Source organism: Ostrinia nubilalis, chromosome 27 (assembly GCF_963855985.1).
Source record: "Ostrinia nubilalis chromosome 27, ilOstNubi1.1, whole genome shotgun sequence".
Lineage (NCBI taxonomy): Eukaryota > Metazoa > Arthropoda > Insecta > Lepidoptera > Crambidae > Ostrinia > Ostrinia nubilalis.
The window spans coordinates 5,020,147-5,045,141 of NC_087114.1; the positions used below are offsets into that span (position 1 = coordinate 5,020,147).

Here is a 24,995-nt window from a genome sequence, read left to right on the forward strand (position 1 = left end):
TCGTTTAGTATTGACGAGTACTTCAATTCTAAATAGTAATCAGGGTCTGATGATGGAGCTGGAAGGTACTTCGCAATAAAACGACACAATCGCATCAAGTTTGGGTTTGGTTCAATTTTAATTTCTGTGGTGTGTCTGGGTGTTAATATGTATAATAAGTTTTTATTTACAAAAAAAAATGTATTTAAGTATGTTTATATCCGTTTTCTAGTGAGCGGACACTGTGAATGTACGTCACGCGGGGTCACGTGACCGTCGGCGGGACTCAATATTTAAGCGAACTTTGAATGCCTATAAAATCATAACTACTGGGTATTTTTGAATGAAATAAAAACTAATGTATTTGTAAATGTAAAAGCTTCACTGTAACATAGGTTTCAAGTGATTTTGCATACCTAGTAACATTCTCAAAACCCTGAGGAAAATTATTATGAAAAGAAAAAAAAAATCATTGAGCAACAAAATAGAACAGAGGTAAAACGGAGATACATAAAAAGGTTTTAAAGGTTCATAAAAAGTATTTTAAGTGACTGGTGGTTTCCTCTATTGACTGGTAAATACAAAAAACTTCCTTACTTGCAGAACTGTAGATCCTTGTGCAGTTTCTTGGCGGTGTTCTTCTCTTTCTTCGCCCGCGATACTAGCGGCACGTTTTCTGTGTCTTGGTCTTCAGCTGAAATAAACCATAACAATTAACCGCCTCTGTGGTCTAGTGGTTAGACCGCCTGCTTCAGACGCAGAGGTCCCGGGTTCGATTCCCAGTGGGGGAAGAATTTTCTGTTCAGTTTGGTTGGTGGTAGGGCTTGTTCCAAGTCCACCTGGCTAGCTACCACCATCTTACCTAAGTCTGTCGCCATAACAACAATGTTAACAGCATTGTTGTGTTCCGGCAGTTAGAGGTAAGATAGCCAGTTCCTCCGTGGTTGAGGCCGGAATCCTCAAGCTCGCTTCCACCTTCGGCCTGATCCTCACTTACCATCAGGTGAGATACAGGCCAAGAGCTTACTCGTTGTGGATAAAAAAAAATTGACTAGTTTTTACCATTGGGTCATTTTCCAGAGGCTTGGCCCCTGATATGACACGTTATGATACTGTGGGGCGATTGGTGTCATAGCTCGAGTACTATACTACGCTGGGGTGGGCACGGTTTGAAAAACATGCGTTAGGTCACAGGTTAGTAACAAAATCCGTTCATCTATCGTTAGTTCGTTTCAGCCAAATGTCGTCCACTGCTGGACAAAGGCCTCCCCCAAGGATTTCCATAACGACCGATCCTGCGCTGCCCGCATCCAGGTTCTTCCCGCGATCGTCGGTCCACTTAGTGGCCCCCACCCAAGTAGCATCAGATTATCTTCATAAGGCATTGAAGATATCTTGAAGACTAATAGACTAATTCCAGCCGTTGTCTTGGCCAAGACAATAGTCGCACCCAAGAAATCTTGAAGTTATCCCCCAAGACAATGGTAAGCAAAAAAGGGCACAATCCTTTGGAAATCACTGAGACAGAGTTAAGACAACGCTTAAGGCAGACTTAAACCTTAATTAAGAGTGTAGTTTTAAGAATGTCTAAACAATTACTATAATATATCTTGTAGTATGACTGTAGACAAGGAAATAGAGTTGAAGATATCTTGAATACTTATTTAAGACTAATAATTATTTTTAGAGCTAAGGTTTATTTAACTTCATGAAGAACTATGTAAGACACTTTTTATTAAAGAGGAACTTTAATTTAGAAAACATTGTGATCTTTAACACTAAATCAACTTTAGATAAAGGTTAATGAAAATGGCGATTACATTATTTTAATAACTAATTTATATTATGTCTAGAAAAGACCGTGAATGCCATTTTTGCATAGGAAATATAAAACGCAATGTGGTTCCTCGTGTAAAATCAATGGATAATGTTATAAAACAGGAGGGCCTTGAAAAAAACCTAATAAGATCAATAAAATATTACGAAATTGTATTGTATAAATAAAAGTTTGAGGTTATAAAATAATATTTTATTTTATGCAAACATTCTTAGACATTTATGCAACTAGAAATAGTGTAACAAAGACGTACTTCAATTTAAATGTCCTCTTGTTATGATATTATTGGTTAATTTCAGATTTATTTTTTGTTACACATAGCTCATAATGGCGGTAATTCTAATTTGTCTTAATGTAGCAAGAGTATAGAAGATTTTGAATTTGTAAGTTTAGTAAAGAAAGAGTTGAGTCAAGTTATACTTTACAGAGTATTAGTTAAGAAACATTAGATTTAACTTACACTTAAAATTCACTTGATGAAGTATTACTTAAGTGCATGTGGTATCAGTAGATCTTTAGTTTTAATTAGTTAAAACTAGATAGTTTTCATTCTGTCTTAGTCTTGCTAAATTATTGGTGCTGCTATACATTAGAGAACAATTCATTTACTAACTTATTTATTAATTACAATAATTTTCCCTCGACTTTGTCCGTGTGGAAGTCGAAAATGGTTCTAATGGGACTAATTGGTTTTTACGTTTTTAGTTTTATTATGACATAATTATAGGGGAAAGTTCGGTATATTGTACTGGTGGGTAAATTGCACCACCCTCATATTTCGTTAAGTATTCTTTGAACTCTGTAATTGCTACACTCAGCGATAAGCAATTAAATTATTTGAATATCGGCCATATGATTTTTGCCGTGTTAATGAACACATGACGCATTTTGTTGTGAAAAGTTGTTATTTAATCGTTTTTATGGATTTTTTTTTATCCACAACGATGAAGCTCTTGGCCTGTATCTCACTTCTCACCTGATGGTAAGTGACGATCAGGCCGAAGGTGGAAGCGAGCTTCGCCCGGAATCCTCAAACACGGAGGAACTGGCTATCTTACCTCTAACTGCCGGAACACAATAATGATGTTAACATTGTTGTTATGGCGACAGACTTAGGTAAGATGGTTGTAGCTGGCCAGGCGGACTTAGAACAAGCCCTACCACCTACCAAACCGAACAGAAAAATCTGCCCCCACTAGAAATCACTCTCCGTCTGAAGCAGGTGGTCTTACCACTAGAATACAGAGGCGGTTAAAGAGGAAAGAGAGGAACTTTTAACAATTGGTAATTTTGTTAAATTTAATCACACAGTGTTTCTAAATTTCGTTTAATAAATATTAAATGAGAATCGTAAATTAGTGTGGATTACAATTATTATATTACAAAGTTTTTTCGGTAGTTATTATGTTAAGATTTTTTTAAAGTACCTACTGTCACCTAGTTAGTTAAATTGTATAATATCATTGTTGCACTCAACTTTACCATACAATTTCGAAAATATTTTAGACAATATTTTAGTAAATCAAATTTTATATTTACTTATAATAGCATAATTTAGTTCGCAGGCGACCGCACGCATTTTGTATCAAAAATTAATGCACGCAGGTGCCCGCGGCGGGCGCACGCCGCGGGCGTGCATTACGTGATTCTGTTTTATCGAAATCGTCCCGTTAAGTGTATTTTTTCTCAAAATGTACTAATTCTAGTAAAATGATAATTAACTTAATCTTCAGAATACTATTTCTAGGACAATGGTCTTTAAAACGTCCTAAGTAAATCTACGAATACTTCATTTACTTTGCAACACTTAAATAATACTTCATTTATACTATTTAGTATTAAGTGAGCATACAAAAAATCTTAATTTAGTAAAATAAGATTTTTTTAACTTAAGCTAAGAATAACTTAAGACCAAATTATCTAAAGAATACTTAACTTGGTTTTGGGTATTCTTAATTTGCTTAAGTAGCGCTCGATGAAGAATATAAGGTCTTAAAGAAAAAAATCTCTACTCTAAGTGTATTTGGTTTTAGCTTAAGTGTGAATTTAGATAGAGTTAAGACAAGTAAGATTTTGCCATTAATACCAATTGCTACTTGGGCATGCTACGTCTTCCGGCCCGTGGTCGCCACTTATGAACTTTTCTGCCCCAACGGCCATCGTCTCTACGAGCTATGTGCCCCGCCCACTGCCACTTGTTTTTAGCAATCCTGCGGTCCATCTATCATCCTCAAAAACTCTAATATTAAACTACGACAATCCTTACCATCAATGTGTTGTTCCAAGTCATCGTGTTGTATGGCGCCGTTGCCGCCGACGTATTGCAGCGCGCGCCGCTTTTCCGGCGGGCCTTCGTCGAAGTCCGGCGGCGCTGGAGAAAGATAAATATCTAAATAAATATAGACTAATTCAAAGATTGCGTTTAAAAATTCTATTATAACTACAAATAAGTGGGTACAAAATGGTTATTTAAAAAGTGAGCGAACAAGACAAATGACTGTTTCTCACTGTTTTATATTGGTAGTAAAGATGTGACAAAAAGAGCAAAAAATGAGGAGCTTTTTTTGAAGTTTTATTTATTTATTAAATGATCGTAAAAGAACAACAAATCCTCATCAAGATTCTCCCCACGCTTCACACATCCGAAAGAATACATCTCCGCTAAGCACAGGTCACGTCTCCGCTCCTCTCGTCTCCCACTTCTCTCCGCTTTGGAAGACCAGGCCTAAGACAGTCTAAGACTTACCAGGATGATGGTGAAGTCCATTCTCGGGCTTGGCTAGTATCTCATCAAGCTTGTCAGCGCACTCCGCTTTCTCAGGCGTATGCAGAGGAATGCTTCCTCCGCCGCAGTAAGCTAAAACGACTGTGAGAGAGTCGTTTTCGTAATAGCTTATGTAGTCGTGTGTCATAATATGTCACGTGAAGTATTGGCCGCTGTACATCACGTCGCGTCCCTTCATGTCACGTTGCGTCGCTTATCCCGGACAACGGGTTAAAGGACACTTACCTGGGTGATGGTTAAGTCCGTTCTCAGGCTCGGCTAGTGTCTCATCGAGCTTGTCAGCGCACTCCGCTTTCTCGGGCGTGTGTAGAGCGCTCGCCGAGCATTTCTCCACCGTAGTAAGTTTAGACGATTAAAAGTCGCGTGCATAGTCGCGCGTCAAGATATGTCATATGTCACGTGAAGTATTGGTCGCATTCGCATTACGTCACGTCACGTCGCTTCATGTCACGTTTCGTCGCTCACCTAGTGTAACGAATTAAAGGCACTTACTTTGGTGATGGTTTATGACGACCGGACGTCATTAACTCGCTTTGGTGGAAGCTGGACTTAGAACAGCTGTGACACTTATCCGGGTGATGGTTAAATCCGTTCTCCAGTTCTGCCTACGACGGTTTTTCTTTCTCTCTATACTCCCCTTTATTCCCGTGCTAAGTTATGAATATAAGACGGCTGTGACACTTACCTGGGTGATGGTTAAGTCCGTTCTCGGGCTCTGCCAGCGTTTCGTCAAGCTTGTCAGCGCACTCAGCTTTCTCTGGCGTGTGCAGAGCGCTCGCCGAGCATTCTTCTGCCGTGGTTGATGTAGACGCGTGGGAAGGGGCCGGGCTGTGAAAATCATCACCATTTTTATCATCATCATCATCGCAGATTATTCATTATCCACTACAGGAACACGACCTTTTAATTTACTAGAGGCAAATGGACTTTGACTAAACATTTAATCATCCATCATCATGAGGTTATTCACTCCCGACTGCAGGAGCTTAATCTCTAGATAAGGAAGCTATATGTATTTGGGACGTGTATAAGTGCCCTGGAAAGGGCCTATGTATTAAATAAAATATTTGAATTGTTTCGAAAGTGTTCTTTCCAGTAGTCCTGCTTATTAATCAGTATTATTAAAGAGTAAACACTGACCTGTAATATTACACACTGGACTGGCTGCTGTCATAATATTTCCGTACCTATTTGAGTTTCGCCATTTTCGCGCTGTAAGCTATACTATAGGTAGATACGATTGTCCATGGAACTAAAATTAGTGATGCTCTTACTCGCTCACTCCTATGGTTTACTCCTTGCAATGTACGTCAAAATTAGTTCACGGGACAATCGTAGTGGTGCTTCAAATTGCCACACAAAATTAGCATTTGTATGGAGACAACCTGTCCAGTGTGTAATAATACAGGTCAGTGAGAGTAAAAATGCACCAGTGCTACAAAGGTTACTCGCTGAACTTTGGCATACACTGTCTCGATAAATGCTGAGTTTTGGGGACCTTTTTTGGCCCACTTTTTGCATGTGACATATTTTGTTTGTGTGCCAAATAAACTATTTCTATAGATCGTTTCATTCACGAAGACGCGCCCCACCAATGTTTGGTCTCGGTCGCGCGGGGTGCGGGGAGTTTGATCCGAGCACTCCGTAAGGCATTATTGTAGTGTGCGTGTGCACTCATGGATAATTTAGCGTGTGCCGATAACACTCAAACATTAACGGAAGAATGGTGGGGCGCGTCTTCATGGATGAAACCATCTATACGCTATTGTAACAAACAAATGATAGACTAACCTCGGCACCATGGCCTGGTCGAGGTCGAGCGAGGCGCTGTTGTCGCGCTGCTTGCTGTCGCGCTTCTTGGTGTTGCGCGGCTTCTTGGGCGGCGCGCGCGATATGCACTGCGAACAGTACCATTTGCCGCGGGGATTCTGCAACAAACATTATCATTGTCATTTGGACATTAAAAGAAACATTAATCGTAATCGTAGTTAACGGGATTAAATTAGTAAAATTGGACAATATTTTTTTCGAGACAAATATTTTATTTATTATTTTATTCGGAAAACCAACAGCAATACAATACAAATAATGGGACCTTAAATTATATATCTGCTTAGCCATTTATAGGTAATAGCAAAAGGAAATACTTTCTTTCTAACTATCCATCAATATTTCTTTTATAAAAAAAACTAGAAAAATATTACTTTATAGCCACGATAGCCGAACGGGGAAGGGGTCGGACTAGCCGATTCGAGATCCGAGGAATGTGGGTTCGAATCCCACCGCCGCTCGGTGTGGTGAGCCCACTCGTAACACAAGCTTATTTTTGTGCACTACAAATTGATAATAATAAATATAATCTTTAAAAAAATACTTTGTAGTGTATTATTCTGTGTTTATAGTGACTTGGATTGTTTAGGTTATTAACTGCATAGTGCATTATTAATACAAAGTAAATATTGAAAAAGTGGACTTCTAATCCTACATATATTATTTAGAGAGTTTTATCTTTTAGGAGATAAGCCTTTACTCTGGATCACCTCGAGGCAAATCCTACACAATTTTTATTCGAATAACTATGGGACTAGTGGACATAACCATGCCTAAATTGCAGTATGTAACTGCCGCGCCGAGAGGGTTCAAACTAAGGCTGTCCAGCCATTAAGTCAAGCTGTAGATCCTGGCTACACAGGAGTTGCAGCGGTGGGAACGAGAGGTGGGAATAGTCCTGTAGAATGTGTGGGCTTACCTTGCCCAGCGGTGGGTAGTGGCAGTCCTGGTGGTACGCTCTTGAACATAATGCACAGGGGATGGTGCGACCGCTAGAAGCGCCGCCGCAGACGATGCACACGCGTTCACCGCGCGCTTTGTTCACGCACTCCCAGCAGTACCTGGAATAAAATGCTCTTTAAAGTTCTTATAAGACGAATTCAGATTAAGTAACATGTTATGCATGGTGTATATTTGTATATTTCACTGTAGCAGACGAGGCAAAGAAAATCGGCAAGACTTGGAGAGACATCAAACGCGAAGCTCAAGACCGAACGCGATGGAGGATTGTTGTGGACGCCCTCTGCCCCATCTAGGGGACAGGACATAATTCATTATACACGGTGTCCCAAAAACAATGGATAACTTGCAATTATCTATAAGCCTCACTATGGTCTCTAATAATTTTGACTAGGTAAAAATCTCAGCTCTTGAGCAGGCCTGGCTCACTCCGCGCGGTACATCCGATAATTACCTACAGCGAAGCGCCCCGCCGGCGGGTATTATATCAGTCGAGTGTCACGTGCGCGCCCGTCAGGACGCTGGCGTGCGTTGTAGTACCTAATTCTATGATCGAAGTATTATTTAAAAATGGACATAAAGAGAAAGAAATATTATTGTGCGGCGTTCGGGTGTTTAAATTCGAAAAGAAATCTACCGGATTTATCTTTTTTTTCGCTTCCCAAAGATGCTGAAAGGTATGTTGACCATGTAGGTAATCAATAATTCTTAGGATAGTATAGGAACCTAACCTACCATGACTATTGCTCAGAATGCGTTCGTTCGTTTCAGCCAAAATAAATGACGTCCACTGCTGGACAAAGGCCTCCCCAAGGTTTTCCATAATGAATGCGTACTTACCTACATACGTACCTCATTACAAATAAGTAGATTAATTATTTTTTTACTAGACACTACTAGACAGCAACCCTAACAGCGTAAGAAGAGTTCAGAGGCACGCGATAGAAAGAGACAAAACTTGTAGGTGAATAAAATTGTAGGTACGTAGTGCTGTGCGAGCTGAATTCCACTGTATCGCGTCGCAGCAAGACTCGCATTTATTTAAATCGTCTTGCGGAGTAATCCTTCTGTACCTGTACTATTACTTATTCTGTGTCTTGAGCTAAAGTGCTTGTTCTATTCTTATAACACACATTGGTAATATATTGCAATACACATTAAAAAAACAGTGCATTATAATAATGTCGACGAATGACGTCATGACGACGCAGTGCTGATCATAATGTCAACACGAGAGTACGTTTTGTTAACTACTACCTACATGAATGAAACAAAGAAAAAACTGTCAGACTTGTAAGGCAGAACTGACGCTTCTGTGCAAGAGGATACAGTCTACAATCGCGTGTACTCACCAGTCGCCCTCAAGTATCTTGTCCATGCGAGGCTTGAAGCAGTAGGTATGGTAGCATTTATCAAGCAAAACTGGCGCTTCTATACAAGAGGAAACGGTCCACAATCGCGTGCACTCACCAATCGCCTTCGGGTATTTCGTCCATGCGAGACTTGAAGCAGTAGGTATGGTAGCATTTATCAAGCAAAACTGGCGCTTCTATACACGAGGATACAGTCCACAATCGTGTGTAGAACTCACCAGTTGCCCTCAGGTGCATGTGGTAGACTTGTCAGACAAAACTGGCGCTTCTATACAAGAGGAAACGGTCCACAATCGCGTGCACTCACCAATCGCCTTCGGGTATTTCGTCCATGCGAGACTTGAAGCAGTAGGTATGGTAGCATTTATCAAGCAAAACTGGCGCTTCTATACACGAGGATACAGTCCACAATCGTGTGTAGAACTCACCAGTTGCCCTCAGGTGCATGTGGTAGACTTGTCAGACAAAACTGGCGCTTCTATACAAGAGGAAACGGTCCATAATCGCGTGCACTCACCAATCGCCTTCGGGTATTTCGTCCATGCGAGACTTGAAGCAGTAGGTATGGTAGCATTTATCAAGCAAAACTGGCGCTTCTATACACGAGGATACAGTCCACAATCGTGTGTAGGACTCACCAGTTGCCCTCAGGTGCATGTGGTAGACTTGTCAGACAAAACTGGCGCTTCTATACAAGAAGTTACGGTCCACAATCGCGAGCACTCACCAGTCGCCCTCAGGAATCTTGTCCATGCGAGGCTTGAAGCAGTAGGTATGGTAGCATTTATCAAGCAAAACTGGCGCTTCTATACACGAGGATACAGTCCACAATCGTGTGTAGGACTCACCAGTTGCCCTCAGATGCGTCTGGTAGACTTGTCAGACAAAACTGGCGCTTCTATACAAGAGGTTACGGTCCACAATCGCGTGCACTCACCAGTCGCCCTCAGGTATCTTGTCCATGCGAGGCTTGAAGCAGTAGGTATGGTAGCCCTTGTCGCAGCCATCGCAGAGTAGTAACTGGTCCTCGTTGTCGCCGCTCAGGCAGAACTGGCAGTTCTGTGGATAAGAATAAGGTCTAAATTACCACGAACTTGGGCATCCGAAAAGCCTTCAAAAATAGTTTTTAAATAATATTACTAAAGCCTGGTCCGTGAGCACGTAGAATTTTGTCCAATGACCCCAAGCTACCCATCCTTATCGCTCGCGCGTAATTATATTGCTGTCGCGACTGTGCGACGGGCGCCCGCAGTGAGTGTGCGAGCGCGATAACAACATAATTACGCGCGAGGGATAAGGATGGGTAGCTTGGGGTCATTGGACAAAATTCTACGTGCTTACGGACCAGGCTTTAGTGTTACAACAAGTGGATTGACCACCACAGTTCAGTGGCGGCCGGGATCATACCTAATGAATCTCCAAAAAAATAGCAAATTAGTTTAGGTATATTACTATTATTATCCTTGCTTAAATCCAAGAGTGGACTGTCATAATATGCTGAGCAGTTGCTAGATGAAATATACGGAAAATTGTGCTTTGTAGCGTTCCTTTGGCTACATTGAGCAAAGGACTGCTTTATGCTGAAATGAAGATGATTATGACAAAATTGTGCATTAAGATTTTGTATTTCTTGATTGTCTGTTTTGTGTCTGTTCAACAAAGAGTATTTATCCATCTAAGACGGTGATGATGATGATAATGATAACTATGATGATGATCACTGATACTCTTGTCCTAGGCTAGCATGGCGAGTTGTGCTAAAGTGTTGCAGTCATCTCCTCTCCACGTCAGCAGCAGCGAGCTATGCCTATGATGATGATGATGATGATGATAATGATGATGATCACTCACCGCCTTCATGATGCTCTTGTCCCAGGCTACAGCGCTTTCCAGCGCTTGCAGCAGCATGGCCAGCTGAGCTGAAGTGTTAAGGCCACTGCTTGATGATGATGATCACTCACCGCCTTCATGATGCTCTTGTCCCAGGCTACAGCGCTTTCCAGCGCTTGCAGCAGCATGGCCAGCTGAGCTGAATGTTAAGGCCACTGCTTGATGATGATGATCACTCACCGCCTTCATGATGCTCTTGTCCCAGGCTACAGCGCTTTCCAGCGCTTGCAGCAGCATGGTCAGCTGAGCTGAAGTGTTAAGGCCACTGCTTGATGATGATGATGATGATCACTCACCGCCTTCATGATGCTTTTGTCCCAGGCTACAGCGCTTTCTAGCGCTTGCAGCAGCATGGCCAGCTGAGCTGAAGTGTTAAGGCCACTGCTTGATGATGATGATGATGATCACTCACCGCCTTCATGATGCTCTTGTCCCAGGCTACAGCGCTTTCCAGCGCTTGCAGCAGCATGGCCAGCTGAGCTGAAGTGTTGGGGCCACTGCTTGATGATGATGATGATGATGATCACTCACCGCCTTCATGATGCTCTTGTCCCAGGCTACAGCGCTTTCCAGCGCTTGCAGCAGCATGGCAGCTGAACTGAAGTGTTGGGGCCACTGCTGTGATGATGATGATGATGATCACTCACCGCCTTCATGATGCTCTTGTCCCAGGCTACAGCGCTTTAAAGCGCTTGCAGCAGCATGGCCAGCTGAGCTGAATGTTAAGGCCACTGCTTGATGATGATGATGATGATGATGATGATGATGATGATCACTCACCGCCTTCATGATGCTTTTGTCCCAGGCCACAGCGCTTTCTAGCGCTTGCAGCAGCATGGCAAGCTGTGCTGAAGTGTTGCAGCGGGCCACTGCTTCTCGCCACGTAGCTAAACCGCGGGCGATGCCTTTTGTTTCTGAAACAAACCATCCGTTTTAAAAAACTAGCTTCTGAGAGTGACTTCGTTTAGTTGGGAATTTGTGGGAGGTCAAATGTCAGCGAGACTTCAACCAGACTAAAATCTTATCGATGATTTTAGACGACAAATGTATGGGCTTATCCTGTAAAATCGATAAAATGTCGTGATAAACGCTTATTACGGCGCGCATCCTAGGCCTACAGACTACAGTAGGCCTAAGATGCGCGCCGTGATAATTTTTATCGACGTCAAAATGTATGGGCAAAATCGATAAAATGGCGTGATAACCGCTTACCGCGGCTCGCATCTTAGGCCTACAGATGTGCTTCAGACTTGTATGCTCTGTCATGACATAATAAATAATGTCAATGTCAATTGTCACCCCTCCCGCTCCCATACCTCAGGAACTGACTGATTTAAGTTCTAGTGTATTATTATTATATTATTAATTGAGTGTTGTGACGTCAAACGTCAGCGAGGCTTCAGATGTGCTTCAGACTGGTATACTCAGTTCACATCATGTCACCTCTCCCCTGTCGCGCCGATACCTCAGGTACTGACTCAGTTATGCGCTAGTCCTGAGTCTTCCAGTGACTTGGCCCACTTTTAACTGGATTGAATTTTCAAATATTTTTTCTTCCAGTAACTGGGCTCACTGGGTCACTGGAAGACTCTAGTCACGTTAAGACTATGTTACGATCTCATGACAGCTTTCACTATCAATCCCTAATTTTGTATTGATCCCTATGAAGACGAAATTCCTGTAATGTGTTATCACAGGGGTCACTTAAAAATTAGGGATTGATGGTGAAAACGGGCATCAGTTAGTGAACTATACCTTTCGTCTCGCTCGCACTGTCGGAGTTCTGTGGCGATGGCGCTGAAGCGTTACCGTGTTCTCCTTGCAACGCCGCGCCAATCGCCGCCTCAGAAGTACTGTAATGATAAAGAAATAAACAATAACAATATAATAATAAATAAATTGGTGGGTAGTTGACAATATTAAAGCTTTCAAGTAATTATTTATTTAAAACAACACTTCATTTTAGGACTGAAGACCAACAATTATGATTTTTATTTTAGTAATTTCACTGAAAGATCTTTAAAGAAATTCTTTGAGAACAAAAGTAGTGATATGAGTTGGTAGAGATGTGATGTCATTTTATGGAATTGAACTAACAGTGATATGACGTCATAATACTAATATTTGGGGGAGGGGGTTGCTTTGTTCTGACAGCTTATAAAAAAAATACACCAAAATACCAACACCAAGGAAACCACATAAATCATTCCACACACAAAATCCAACAAGCATATTTTCTAAATGCAACACCAATTGATTTTAAATGGATAGTTATTATCAAAGCATGAACGAACGTCTTAATGATAATGCTTATGAGAAGCGAGTGTTGAACCTTCACCATATACCTACATACAGGGTGTAACAGAGGGGGTGGATCATCGTAAGTCAAACGATGGGGGACTTCAATACCTATCGATATAACCCCCATGTATGTTCCGCGATTTTCAATGGTTCCAAAGTTATTGAGATTTTTGTGAAATTTAAGTAAAAAGCCGGAATTCAGTATAAAATTCTTCACTGTAGCTTAACTACTGGACCTGCTTGCATGATTTTTTTTCTAGAAGTAGTTCAATAGTTGGTCTTAATAATCACGATACCGATTCGTAAAAAAATAATTAAAAAAATTATGTAAAATTTCTTTGTTTGAAAAATTCAAGTACTTTTTTTCACTAGAGGCCTTGAAAGTTGTTAGAAATAATTCGATTTGTAAAACTTTTATGAAGAATTATTTTTTTATTTCAATATGATAGGGTTATGACTCGAATCGGTATCGTGATTATTAAGACCCACTATTGAACTACTTCTAGAAAAAAAATCATGCAAGCAGGTCCAGTAGTTAAGCTACAGTGAAGACAATTATACTGAATTCCGGCTTTTTACTTAAATTTCACAAAAATCTCAATAACTTTGGAACCATTGAAAATCGCGGAACATACATGGGGGTTATATCGATAAGTATTGAAGTCCCCCATCGTTCGACTTACGATGATCCACCCCCCCCTGTTACATCCTGTATAAACCTTATCAAAAAAAACTCGAGACGGTCTTCTTTGTATGTAACTCCGTTACTGCAACGCACACTTATTCGCACCGTAACGTAAAGACTTGAGTTTCTCGCGCAGTTGCACCTTAGTGTAGCGGAGGCAAGCTTGTGAAATGACGCCCAATGAAAAGCGAATGAACCACCACTCTTTGCAATGAAACTGAGCTCTACCGACCACACAATAGTATCATAGTATCTGCCTGAAGGCTGGGTTCACTTTACCTAGCATACCTTTGCACCAGCGGCGGCTTAAGGTACCGACGCTCTATGTGTGCCTCAACAGCTGCTAACCGGTGTCGAGCGCGCGCCACTAGTTGTAATGCTACGCTACTCGCGAAATAGTGTGGACACGCACTTTACTTGGCTTCGAGCGACCTCGTCTCGCCTCGATCGACTTCCGAGTTGGTCGAAGTAGATAGTATGAATACTACACTTCGCTTCGAGCAACCCTGCCTTGTCTCGTTCGACTTCGGAAAATTGTCAGTAAATGCGCCTGAGTCTTAAGGCTCGTATTAGAACACGAAGTGTCCTACTACACACTCGGTTAACTTCGGCTCGTGTCGATATATATTCGTCCTTAGGAATTTGAACTTTGATCGAGAGTGCAAAGAATACCATGTTGCCTAGAGCGCAGCCTCCAAGAGACTGAATGCCCGTTTTCACCATCAATCCCTAACTTTTAAGTGACCCCTATGGTAACATTATAACAGGAATTTTGTTACCATATGGGTCACTTAAAAATTAGGGATTGATGGTGAAAACGGGCATGAGTTTCTCGCGAAGTTGCACGAGTATGTGGATACGCTCTTCTTCGAAAACTACTAGTGTAGGGGCATAAGCTTGTGAATGAAGATTTAAATGGACAATGAGAAGCGAGTAAACCATCACCACACACCTTTTCAATGACAATGATATCTAGCGACCACACAATAGTATCTGCCCGAAGGCTGGGTTCACTTTACCTAGCATACCTTTGCACCAGCGGCGGCTTAAGGTACCGGCGCTCTATGTGTGCCTCAACCGCTGCCAAGCGGTGTCGAGCGCGCGCCACTAGTTGTAACGCTATGCTACTCGCGAAATAGTGTGGACACGCACTTTACTTGGCTTCGAGCGACTCACTCACTCGACTTCTGAGTTGGCAAAAGTAGATAGAATGGGCATGAAGTTCACTTGCTTCAAGCAACCTCGTCTTGACTCGCACGGCTTCGGAAAATTGCCAGTAAATGCGCCTGAGTCATAGGGCTCATATTTGACCAAGAAGCGTCCTACTACACACTTGGCTAACTTCGGTTCCAATAGAGACATTCGACCACAGGAATTTGAGCATTGTCATAAAGATCTAGAGTGCAAATTACAATGGCAGCCACTAGAATTTTATGTTACCTAGTGTGCACCCTCCAAGAGACTGAGTTTCTCACAATGTTGCACGCTCTTGGTAACTACTTTGTGCTCTTTTCAGACTTCGAATAAATTCCTCAAAAACAGTCGTATAGCGGAGGCATAAGCTTGTGAATGAAGCGAATGTACCATCACCACACCTCTTCAATGACAATGATATCTAGCGACCACACAATAGTATCTGCCCGCAGGCTGGGTTCACTTTACCTAGCATACCTTTGCACCAGCGGCGGCTTAAGGTACCGGCGCTCTATGTGTGCCTCAACAGCTGCTAACCGGTGTCGAGCGCGCGCCACTAGTTCGGCGCCGCTGGCGTCTGATGGCGGAGAGAGTCGCGAGGGGCGCCAACCTTTGGTCTGCATGGAAGCTGCACAGACCCGCTCTTCTAGTTGTTCCACCTGGAATAAGATTATGGTTTTATTATATGGTCGAACTTGTACTATCGGCAACAGTGTTAAGAGCCATTTCACAAAAATATTCCGCGCGAATTTAGGTAAAAGCTGTCAACGCAACGTCAAAAGAGTAAAAAGAACGCTGAAATGGACAAAAAAATCTTGAGCCGTGACCGTATTAGGACTTGATTTCAGTTATTAATTTTAAGGTAGAATGAGGTATTCAAACTTGATTAATTAATTTAAATTTTTAATAGAGTTTATTAAGTCTTTTATATTTCGATTCATAATGAAACACGAATAGGTATAATATGTAAAATATATTAAGTACAAAACAAAAGACAGTCACATAGTGAAAAAAAAAATCTGCCCCCTTACAGCTCCATCATCGGACCCTGGATACGAAATATTCGTCAAGGCGAATCACACAAGCCCAAACTCCATAGGGTTCTATTGTTTTGTTAGGCCATTGCATCTCCTCCAGATCCATTATCAGACAGAGCTAAGAAATAAATAAATAAATATTATTATATCTAAGTAAACAAATAACTAAAATAATTCATCTTACTGTCTAACTTTTTACTAGTCTTACTAATATAAATACGAAAGTTTGTGTGGATGTCTGGATGTTTGTTACACTTTCACGTAAAAACTACTGAACAGATTTTGATGAAACTTTACAGTACAGTACAGCAGTACTAGGCAGTCTGTGTTCAACTATCACTTGGGTCGGACGTTCCTATCGCAAGACCTTTGGTTCACTCAGTTCCGATACGACTCTAGTGCTGTGTGTAATTATTTTCGTGAATAGGTACACTGAGTTTATTAATTTCTACGAGTGGATTTCATTTTGCCTGAGACTTACGCCATGAACCCTGAACCAGAAGACCCTGTCGCCAGCGATAGCGACGCTCATCCATCCCTGGCGTCGACCAGAATAACAATGTATAGGCTATAATTTATGACGATCTGTGACAAACTAAATTTCAATTAAATCTTTCCTCTTTTATTAGTATAGTTTTAACAACAAAGCTTCCCTCTCAAAACAAAACGCTTCTTTTTCTTCTTCACGAAACAACACTTAAAGCGGATAAATAAATAAACAAATCTTTGGACAATTTCACAGCGCCATCTAGTCCAAAAGTAGGCAACCAATATGCTTGTGTTAAGGGTGCTATCATAATGGATATACTTTTTTTAAATTTATTTATGAAATTAAATACATGGTACCTACCTACATATTATACATAGTTACACCCAGATCCGTCAAAGGTAATTAAAATTCATCATTTCAATTTCTGCTCGGCCGGCTGACTCGAAACAGCCTCTCGGCATAGTATCAAATGTATTTGGTCGCCGTACAAATCACCGCTTTACGACACGAACGCACGTAAACGTCACGGCGGGAAAAATGACACAGGTCCTGCCTTGACGGGCGCTCGCGCCATACTAATCGATGTCGGCTTGCGCATTGTAATTTATACTGATATTCACATCAATATTTTGACAAAGTGGTTACTAATATTTAAACAATAACTGTAGAAATTAATTCTACAATGAATATTCTTTATTTTGGGATACTTTTATTGCAGTTATTGCTGTGTTTTTAAACCAAAAACCACGATCAAAATGTGACGTTAATCTTCAAATTTGCCAAATTATTTTTAGATTTTACTCAATAATGGTAATGAAATTCAAGAATCTATTTCATTAATGGACTACAAGAATATATGTCCGATGATTACTATACAGGGTGTTTGGCGCATCGTGTGCCAAAATAATTTGGCGGATAGAATGGGTCATTACCTATATTTTCAGCCCCCATAACACGTTCCATGCCAGGCGGCTACTTTTAAATTAATTTTTTTAGTAATTTCGCCAAAATACCCAAATCGCATCATTTAATTTCGATTTAAAAAAAAACTACTAGGCGTAGCTTCAAAGTAAATATTTTGTTTTGACGTGCATTGATGTAGGGTTGCATCAAATCTAAATTTACTGGCAAATATCATCTAGGTTTTTTTTAATTCAACTTTGAAGTTTACGAAAAGTTAAAAATGGACTGAACATTTAAGTTTACATGGCTATAAAAAAATAAATAAAAGAGATAGCGATCTTCGGATTTTATCAAAACTTCTCTAGTCTATCCCCATTCAAATGGTATACTAATCTTGTTTAAATAATAACAAAAACTTCACAAATTCCTTAAATTTGTGCATTGACTCTACTCGGACTGATTTGCGAAATTTGTGTTTATAGCCCCTTTTTGTGTGAATAGCACGTTAAATACCTACAGGTAAAAATTATTTATCTTATGCAATGTAAAAAGATTTTCCCTATCGTTTTTCAATGTGGATTTCTTGAATTTGGGGACGAAAATAATTATTTTGATCGTTTATTAATTATTACAAACTAGCTTTCCGCCCGCGGCTTCGCCCGCGTGGAATTTTGTCTGTCACAGAAAAACTTTATCGCGCGCGTTCAAAAACCGGGATAAAAACTATCCTATGTTCTTTCCCGGGACTCAAACTATCTCTATGCCAAATTTCATCAAAATCGGTTGCGAGGTTTAAGCGGGAAAGCGTAACAGACAGACAGACAGACAGAGTTACTTTCGCATTTATAATATTAGTTGGGATTTAGTTCAAAATGTCCGCCTCGGCAACGTATACACTCACGACATTTCCTTCTAATTTCGACTGTTGTCGTATGCAGCCACATTTCTCTTTTTATTACTACAAAGGCGTTTTTTATTCGTTGTTGTAGTTCTTCTAATGTTTGAATCCGTTACGTACACCAGTTCTTTAGCTCGTCCCCAGACGTAAAAATCTAACGGAATTAGGTCTGGGGAACGTGCAGGCCACTGTATAGGGCCATCTCTTCTAATCTACGAGTAGAAAACGCCTTTGTAGTAATAAAAAGAGAAATGTGGCTGCATACGACAACAGTCGAAATCAGAAGAAGATGTCGTGAGTGTATACGTTGCCGAGGCGGTCATTTTGAACAAAATTTGTAATAATTAATAAACGATCAAAATAATTATTTTCGTCTTTAATTTCAAGAAATCCACATTGAAAAACAATAGGGAAAAGGTTTTTACATTGCATAAGATAAATAATTTTTACCTGTTAGGTGTTTAATAACGTGCTATTCACACAAAAGGGGCTATAAACACAAATTTCGCAAATCAGTCCGAGTAGAGTCAATGCACTAATTTAAGGAATTTGTGAAGTTATTGTTATTATTTAAATAAGATTAGTATACCGTTTGAATGGGGATAGACTAGAGAAGTTTTGATAAAATCCGAAGATCGCTATCTCTTCTATTTATTTTTTTATAGCCATGTAAACTTAAATGTTCAGTCCATTTTTAACTTTTCGGAAAACTTCAAAGCTGAATTAAAAAAAAACTAGATGATATTTGCCAGTAAATTTAGATTTGATGCAACCCTACATCAATGCACGTCAAAACAAAATATTTACTTTGAAGCTACGCCTAGTATTTTTTTTTAAATCGAAATTAAATGATGCGATTTGGGTATTTTGGTGAAATTACTAAAAAAATTGCTATAAAAGTAGCCGCCTGGCATGGAACGTGTTATGGGGGCTGAAAATATAGGAAATGACCCATTCTATCTGCCAAATCATTTTGGCACACGATGCGCCAAACACCCTGTATATTTTTAAGCTTATTATATGAGCATAAATAATAAATACAGGACTTTGAAAATGAGTGTGCGGCAATTTTTTCGTAAAATGGTTGTGGGAGATGGGGCACTGTGAATAAAATTAAGCAAAAGAGTTTTAGTAAATCCGTTTCATTAATGGTCAACAACAAGGATTGACCTATCTTTCGCAGTTATTAAATAATCTCTGGTTGTTGCTTAAGATAGTAATTCATGCTTCCAAAATCTTAGAAATTCGCACGAAAATGTAAAATGGCTCTTAACTGCCCATTGCCTGTCATGTTGTCTCGCAAAGAATCACCATTTGATGAGAGCGAGAGCAAACACGGAAATGGATAGTTAACACTGTGACCGTGTGTACAAAGGACTACTTTTCGTATTTGGGGTTAAAAGTCATAACAAAGTCGCGAGGCCAATAGAATACGTGTCTGGTACGCTACGCCGCCGTGGATAGTGACACTAAGTTAAAGTCGACTCGGCTACACAGAAATATGCGAAAGTTTGTGTGGATGTTTGTTACTCTTTCACGCTAAAACTACTGAACGTAATTTGATGAAACTTTACAGTATTATTGTTTATAACCCAGACTAACAAATAGGCTATAATTTATGACGATATGTGACAAACAAAATTTCACGCGGGTGAAGTCGCGGGCAAAAGCTTTTCGTCATATAAATCGTCGGTAGAGCACTCACGGCAAGTAACAGCTGCATAGCAACGCGTCGCGCGGCGCTAGCGGAGTATGAACCGGCAGCGTCGGGGCTGGGCGCGCCGCTCGCGTGAGCGATCACTCGGTCCAGGTGGGACACCGTCAGTTCGGTGGACAGGATATCGCCTTTGTCTATGTAGATCTGGAAATAAACGTTTTTATGTTCATTTTTGAGATACTGCTGGAAAATTCCTTGAACTATTCCGATTCTGAGAAAATAATATTATTATGTATTCTCTCAATTTTTATTTAGCACATTCATAAATTATGTTCGTTCATTTCAGCCAAATGACGTCCAATGCTGGACAATGGCCTCCCCCAAGGTTTTTCACAATGAACATAAATTATGTATCTAGTTAAAATTTACTTATCCGGCTCGAAGGACCATAATGTCTATATGTTTCGATAGTAAAATGAAGAGAAACGAGCTGCATAAGATTAAAGAATTGTAAAAGAACCGCCAAGGAAGATACAGTACAATTGCATTAAAATCACATTATTTTCCCCGTCAAAAAAATATTAACTAGCTTCTTCTTGTCGTGTCGACAACAAACTTACAAAGTGTCAGCCCAAAACTCTGCTACAAGAGTGACGTTGTCAGTAGCATTTAATACATTAAATAGCAAAGCAAATACTAGCCATTTGCTCTCTGCCCCCCTAGACAAAACACACTTTTTGATCGAATCGAAAATCGAATCCGTCAAAACTCCATACAAAAAAGGGGCTTTTCGACCACTTTTCTACTGGTTTGCGATTATAACTTGCACTTTGTCTATTGCGTCTATTTGCACTGGTTTCTTTTTATAACCTGTCTTAAGAGGTCCCACTCTTCCTTAAAATTACACGACTTATCGTCATTTATAAATATAATCTTTTACATCAGGATGTGAACTATCGTACCTTGTTGTTAACAGTGGGCAGATGCTGAACGAAAGCCGCGTGTAGCTCCCGCTCCCTTACTCCTCGCGGATGTAAAGAATCCATCAACTCCTTCAGCTGGTCCGGATCTGTGATCCGCCACCAGCCGTGTCTGTGGACGAATGATAATATTAATGTTGATATTCTTCTGTCTTATATTCTGCATTGATTGTGAATTAGAACTTAATTAAAATCAGATCTAGACCGTAGACTAAGCCTACGCGCAGACCATCGATTTTTCGTCGGCCGATAGTTTAGTCGGGCAGTTGATCAGTATGGGCATGTATGGAAGTGCGCACATTACACCGATTTGATTTGGCCGATTCTTCATACAATTTAAAATCGGGCACAACTATCGGCCAACTAAAAATCGATGGTCTGCGCCTAGTCTAATAATATGAGGTTTTATAAAACTCTGTTTTGCCCAAAAGGGCAAATTGAAAAACCTGTGTGAAATTGTCAAAAAAAAAAAAAGGGCATAAAGTCATGAATAAATCAAAAACTAGTAGAGAAGAAACTGAAGTAGAGTGAATAGGTTCTCAAATGGAGACCGCTTCTAAAGTATTTTATTTTATTTTTTATTTTTATTTTTCTTTATTCAGAAAACCACAGCTCTTTATAATAATAATACAAACAGGTATTTTTGTTCTTACAGCCAATAATGGATTGACAATCTATTCTGTCTCTTCCCATTTTGTGTATTTTTCGTAATGTCTCGTTCTCCCGCCAAAATATGTCAAAGTCAAACCCTTAGGCTGGGTTGCACCATCTTACTTTAACTTTGACAAACGTCAAAAATCTGTCAAATTGCAACCCACCCCTACTATTCCAAATGACCATGACATTGGGTTTGTTTACATTTGGTATCGCTTCTCGTTGGCCGTACTTTAGCTATCTCGGCAAACGTAGTTTACACAATGGACCAACGACCTCTGGTAGTGGTTGGACGTAATAAATAACCAGTTTTGCATCCAGAAATTAACTGTCATTAGTGAAGACAGATTTTACACTATAGTGAGGCTATACATAGGGGGAATGAGAAAACATCCCAGATAGGCTAGTTACTAATAAGATAAACAGATCATTGAGTCTGTGCACTGTAATACTGACCTTAACTCCTTAGGCACAAAGTTGCCTTTTACTCTAGCCGGTAGTCCTTGCTTCTTGCAGCATTCCAGCTGTTGCAACTCATCGGGTGACATTTGCAGCGGCGGCGGACTGTCACAGGTGACATAAGTTGACAGCGCGTTAAAGTTGAGGAGTCCTAGACTGGTGAGGCTGTTAGCTTTGGCCTTTTGGGTGGCCAGGTCGTGTTTGATGGCGTCGGCTTGGAGCTCCTTTTCCAGGTCGTTGTCCTGCGGAATGACGTGCTTTTGTAGTATTAAATTTAATTTAACAATACTTCTCGGGAGATTTTCGTTTGTTTTTATAACATACTAAAAAGATTTTTTAAAAACTTGTTGATTAATTTAATTATTTTAGAGGTTTCAAGCGTTGTTCCGTTACTGTTGGTCAGTATTATTTCTATAAAAGTTAGCTAAAGTTTGTTTCACATTTGCTTCAGGGTAAGAGACAGAAATCATCGAATCGAATAAACCGTATCAAGAATTATTATTAAACTACCAATCTCAGTCAAAACCACATCAAAAGCTAAGCTTACCTGTTCCTTACTCTCTTCTTCTGCCTCCTCTTGCATAGACACGTCTTTGTTTATACTAGCGTCCATCATATCTTGATCCAGACCAGACATAGTCAAACTAGAATCCGCGTAGACATTATTAGACGGCACTTGCACACTAGTCACCATACTATTCAACGTAAACAGGCTCGGATCATTCAATAAATGTAAATTATTTGATACATCCCATTTGTGCCCTTGGCATAACACCACTTCTGCACAAGTATGCTCATTGTCGCAGTATGTAGGTAAATCGGCTTTATCGGACTCGTTTATGTTATTCAAGAATGAGCTCTCATGCCTTAGAATAGAGAACCATTTGCCTTCTAACATTCGGGTGTATAAATGCCCGTGCGCAGAATCAGGTTCCATCACTTCTTTTTTGACTTCTATCGGCTCTTTTTCGTCTTTGACTTCGGCTTCGGCCTTTTTAGCCGCGTCTAGTTGGGACGAAACTGCTTCGGCCATCTTGCGGAGCTCTTCAAGGTTATTTACGAGTTGATCTTTCGGTTCTTCCGGTTCTGTTTCTTCCTTTTTGACCAGGTTTTCCACTTTGACGATTTCCTGCGGTTTGTCCACCGGCTCCGCTTGGGCAGCATACATGGGCTTGTGAGTTGGTTTTTGGACTAGGAACGCGGTGGGAATGGAATCTTCTATGTCGAGCATGTCTTCCTCTTCGTTGTTCTGTTTCTGCTGGATGTATTTCTCTTCCATTTTTATCGATGAACCTGCGATGGAGAAGTTAGGCAGTTGTAAAAGAAGCAGATTACAGTAGTTTGTAAAATATTGAAGTTATTTAGTAAGAAATCGTTTGCTTGATTTGATGCTTTTATGAGACTAAAGTCATGCTTTTTGTGTGTTCAAAGTTGCTATTTTGTATTGTTTAATTTTGAAGATGATGCTGTAATTAAGTGTTATTGTAAGAACAACACTTTTTTACACAGTCTCAAAGGTAAATAAGCAAAATTTATCAAAATCGATTCAGCATCAGTGGTCCAGGTCAGTTACTAGTATTTGTAAAAAAACCAAGGTAATAAAAAGTTATAAGCTTATAGCATATTATTCTTAGTAATTACATCATAATCATTTCAGCCGTAAGGCGTCCACTGCTGAAGATAAGCTACATTATTGTCTCAGATGTCAATGTACATAATTTCTTCTTGACTTACCTTCGACCTTACAAGCGCCATGTTTGACATTCGGCTCGTACTTGATGATCTGGGTGTGATCGCTGAGGTTGAGTTCCGACTTGATGCTCTTGAGTTCCATCTCACTCTTGAGAGCTTCTTCTTTCAGCATCTCGGTTTCTGAGTCGAGGCGTTCAGCGTCGGACGGCGCGGGCTCTTTCTTTTCTCGACCTGATGAAAAGGATAAGCATTCAATAAGACTGTTTTTGTATCTACTTATATTCCGTTCATGTAAAAATACTGACAGGAAGGAGACTTCTTTAAATGCTTCTTTAAAAACTCGATATTGGTGAATCCAGTGTCATTCAAATACACACCATTTTGTATGCACAATGAGGAAGCTCTTAGCCTGAATCTCACCTGATGGTAAGTGATGATCAGGCCGAAGGTGGAAGCGAGCTTCATCCGAAATCTCTCATAGAGAAACTAGCAACTTACCTCCAACTGCCGGAACACAACAATGCTTAGGTAAGATAGTCGTAGCAGCCAGGCGGACTTAGAATGAGCCCTACCTACACTCCAAACGAAGCAGAAATGTTGACCCATCTGTGAATCGAGCTCAGTACCTCTGGGTTTGAAGCAGGTGGTCTCACCACTGGACCAGAAAGACAGCAGGTAAAATCCGAGCGTAGCACGTTCCATCGCCCTTTAGGTGACTTTGAGCCTTCTTATGAGGCCCATAGTAAGCAGTCATTAAGTCGCCTTTTGTTTGGGTGACCTTGAGCCTTCTGAGACCCATAAGCGACCATTAAACAGAGAGACAGAGCCCTATTCCCTACTCTCATCTTCCTATCTAGCGGCTTGCGACCAGCGACTTTCTGATTCGATCTCGCAAAGAAACACCGAGCACAGTCCTCTCCAAAGCACGCTGTGCAACTTTGAGCTTTCTTACAAGGCCATAAAGTACAATACCTCTCTTCTTCCTCCGGGCGGCTTGCGGCGCGCGCGCGCGGGCCTGCGCGGCCTCCAGCGCCTGGTGGTAGGCCATGGTCTCGGGCTGCGCCGACTCCAGCGCCTCCACCGACACGCCGCGCTTGCTGACTCGCTTGTGTGGGGTCAATAGAGTGAGTAAGAGAGTCAAGTAAGACACAGAGAGAGAGAGACGGGACTATTCTCGTTCCCACCACTGCAACTCCTGTGTAGCCAGGGTCTACAGCTTGACCACCATAAAAACCCAACCAGTGAAGGTCAAGTTTGTCCTAGAGAGAGAGAGAGAGTGAGATAGAGAGAGATAGTATCTAAAGTGTCTAATGTAACCGTTCCGCACCTGTCTTCCTACCGTGTCTTTGTAAACACTCGGCACCAAACCATTAAAAGACTCTTTCGACCGT

General features: G+C 40.7%; 1 protein-coding gene across 1 annotated transcript in view; it reads right to left on the minus strand.

Moving 5' to 3' along the window:
- The window catches only part of LOC135084795 (uncharacterized), a 142,120-nt gene that overhangs the window by 3,189 nt on the left and 113,936 nt on the right, over positions 1 to 24,995 (minus strand). The window contains exons 55-70 of the mRNA XM_063979532.1: positions 24,577 to 24,709; positions 23,647 to 23,835; positions 22,460 to 23,205; positions 21,910 to 22,154; positions 20,782 to 20,911; positions 19,868 to 20,023; positions 15,303 to 15,493; positions 14,669 to 14,764; positions 12,410 to 12,507; positions 11,435 to 11,568; positions 9,702 to 9,823; positions 7,351 to 7,492; positions 6,393 to 6,529; positions 5,287 to 5,429; positions 4,083 to 4,187; positions 577 to 673 (exon numbers count right to left, since the gene is read on the minus strand). Of these exons, the coding sequence (XP_063835602.1) occupies positions 577 to 673; positions 4,083 to 4,187; positions 5,287 to 5,429; positions 6,393 to 6,529; positions 7,351 to 7,492; positions 9,702 to 9,823; positions 11,435 to 11,568; positions 12,410 to 12,507; positions 14,669 to 14,764; positions 15,303 to 15,493; positions 19,868 to 20,023; positions 20,782 to 20,911; positions 21,910 to 22,154; positions 22,460 to 23,205; positions 23,647 to 23,835; positions 24,577 to 24,709 (2,864 nt within the window). The remainder of the gene's footprint in view (positions 1 to 576; positions 674 to 4,082; positions 4,188 to 5,286; positions 5,430 to 6,392; positions 6,530 to 7,350; positions 7,493 to 9,701; positions 9,824 to 11,434; positions 11,569 to 12,409; positions 12,508 to 14,668; positions 14,765 to 15,302; positions 15,494 to 19,867; positions 20,024 to 20,781; positions 20,912 to 21,909; positions 22,155 to 22,459; positions 23,206 to 23,646; positions 23,836 to 24,576; positions 24,710 to 24,995) is intronic.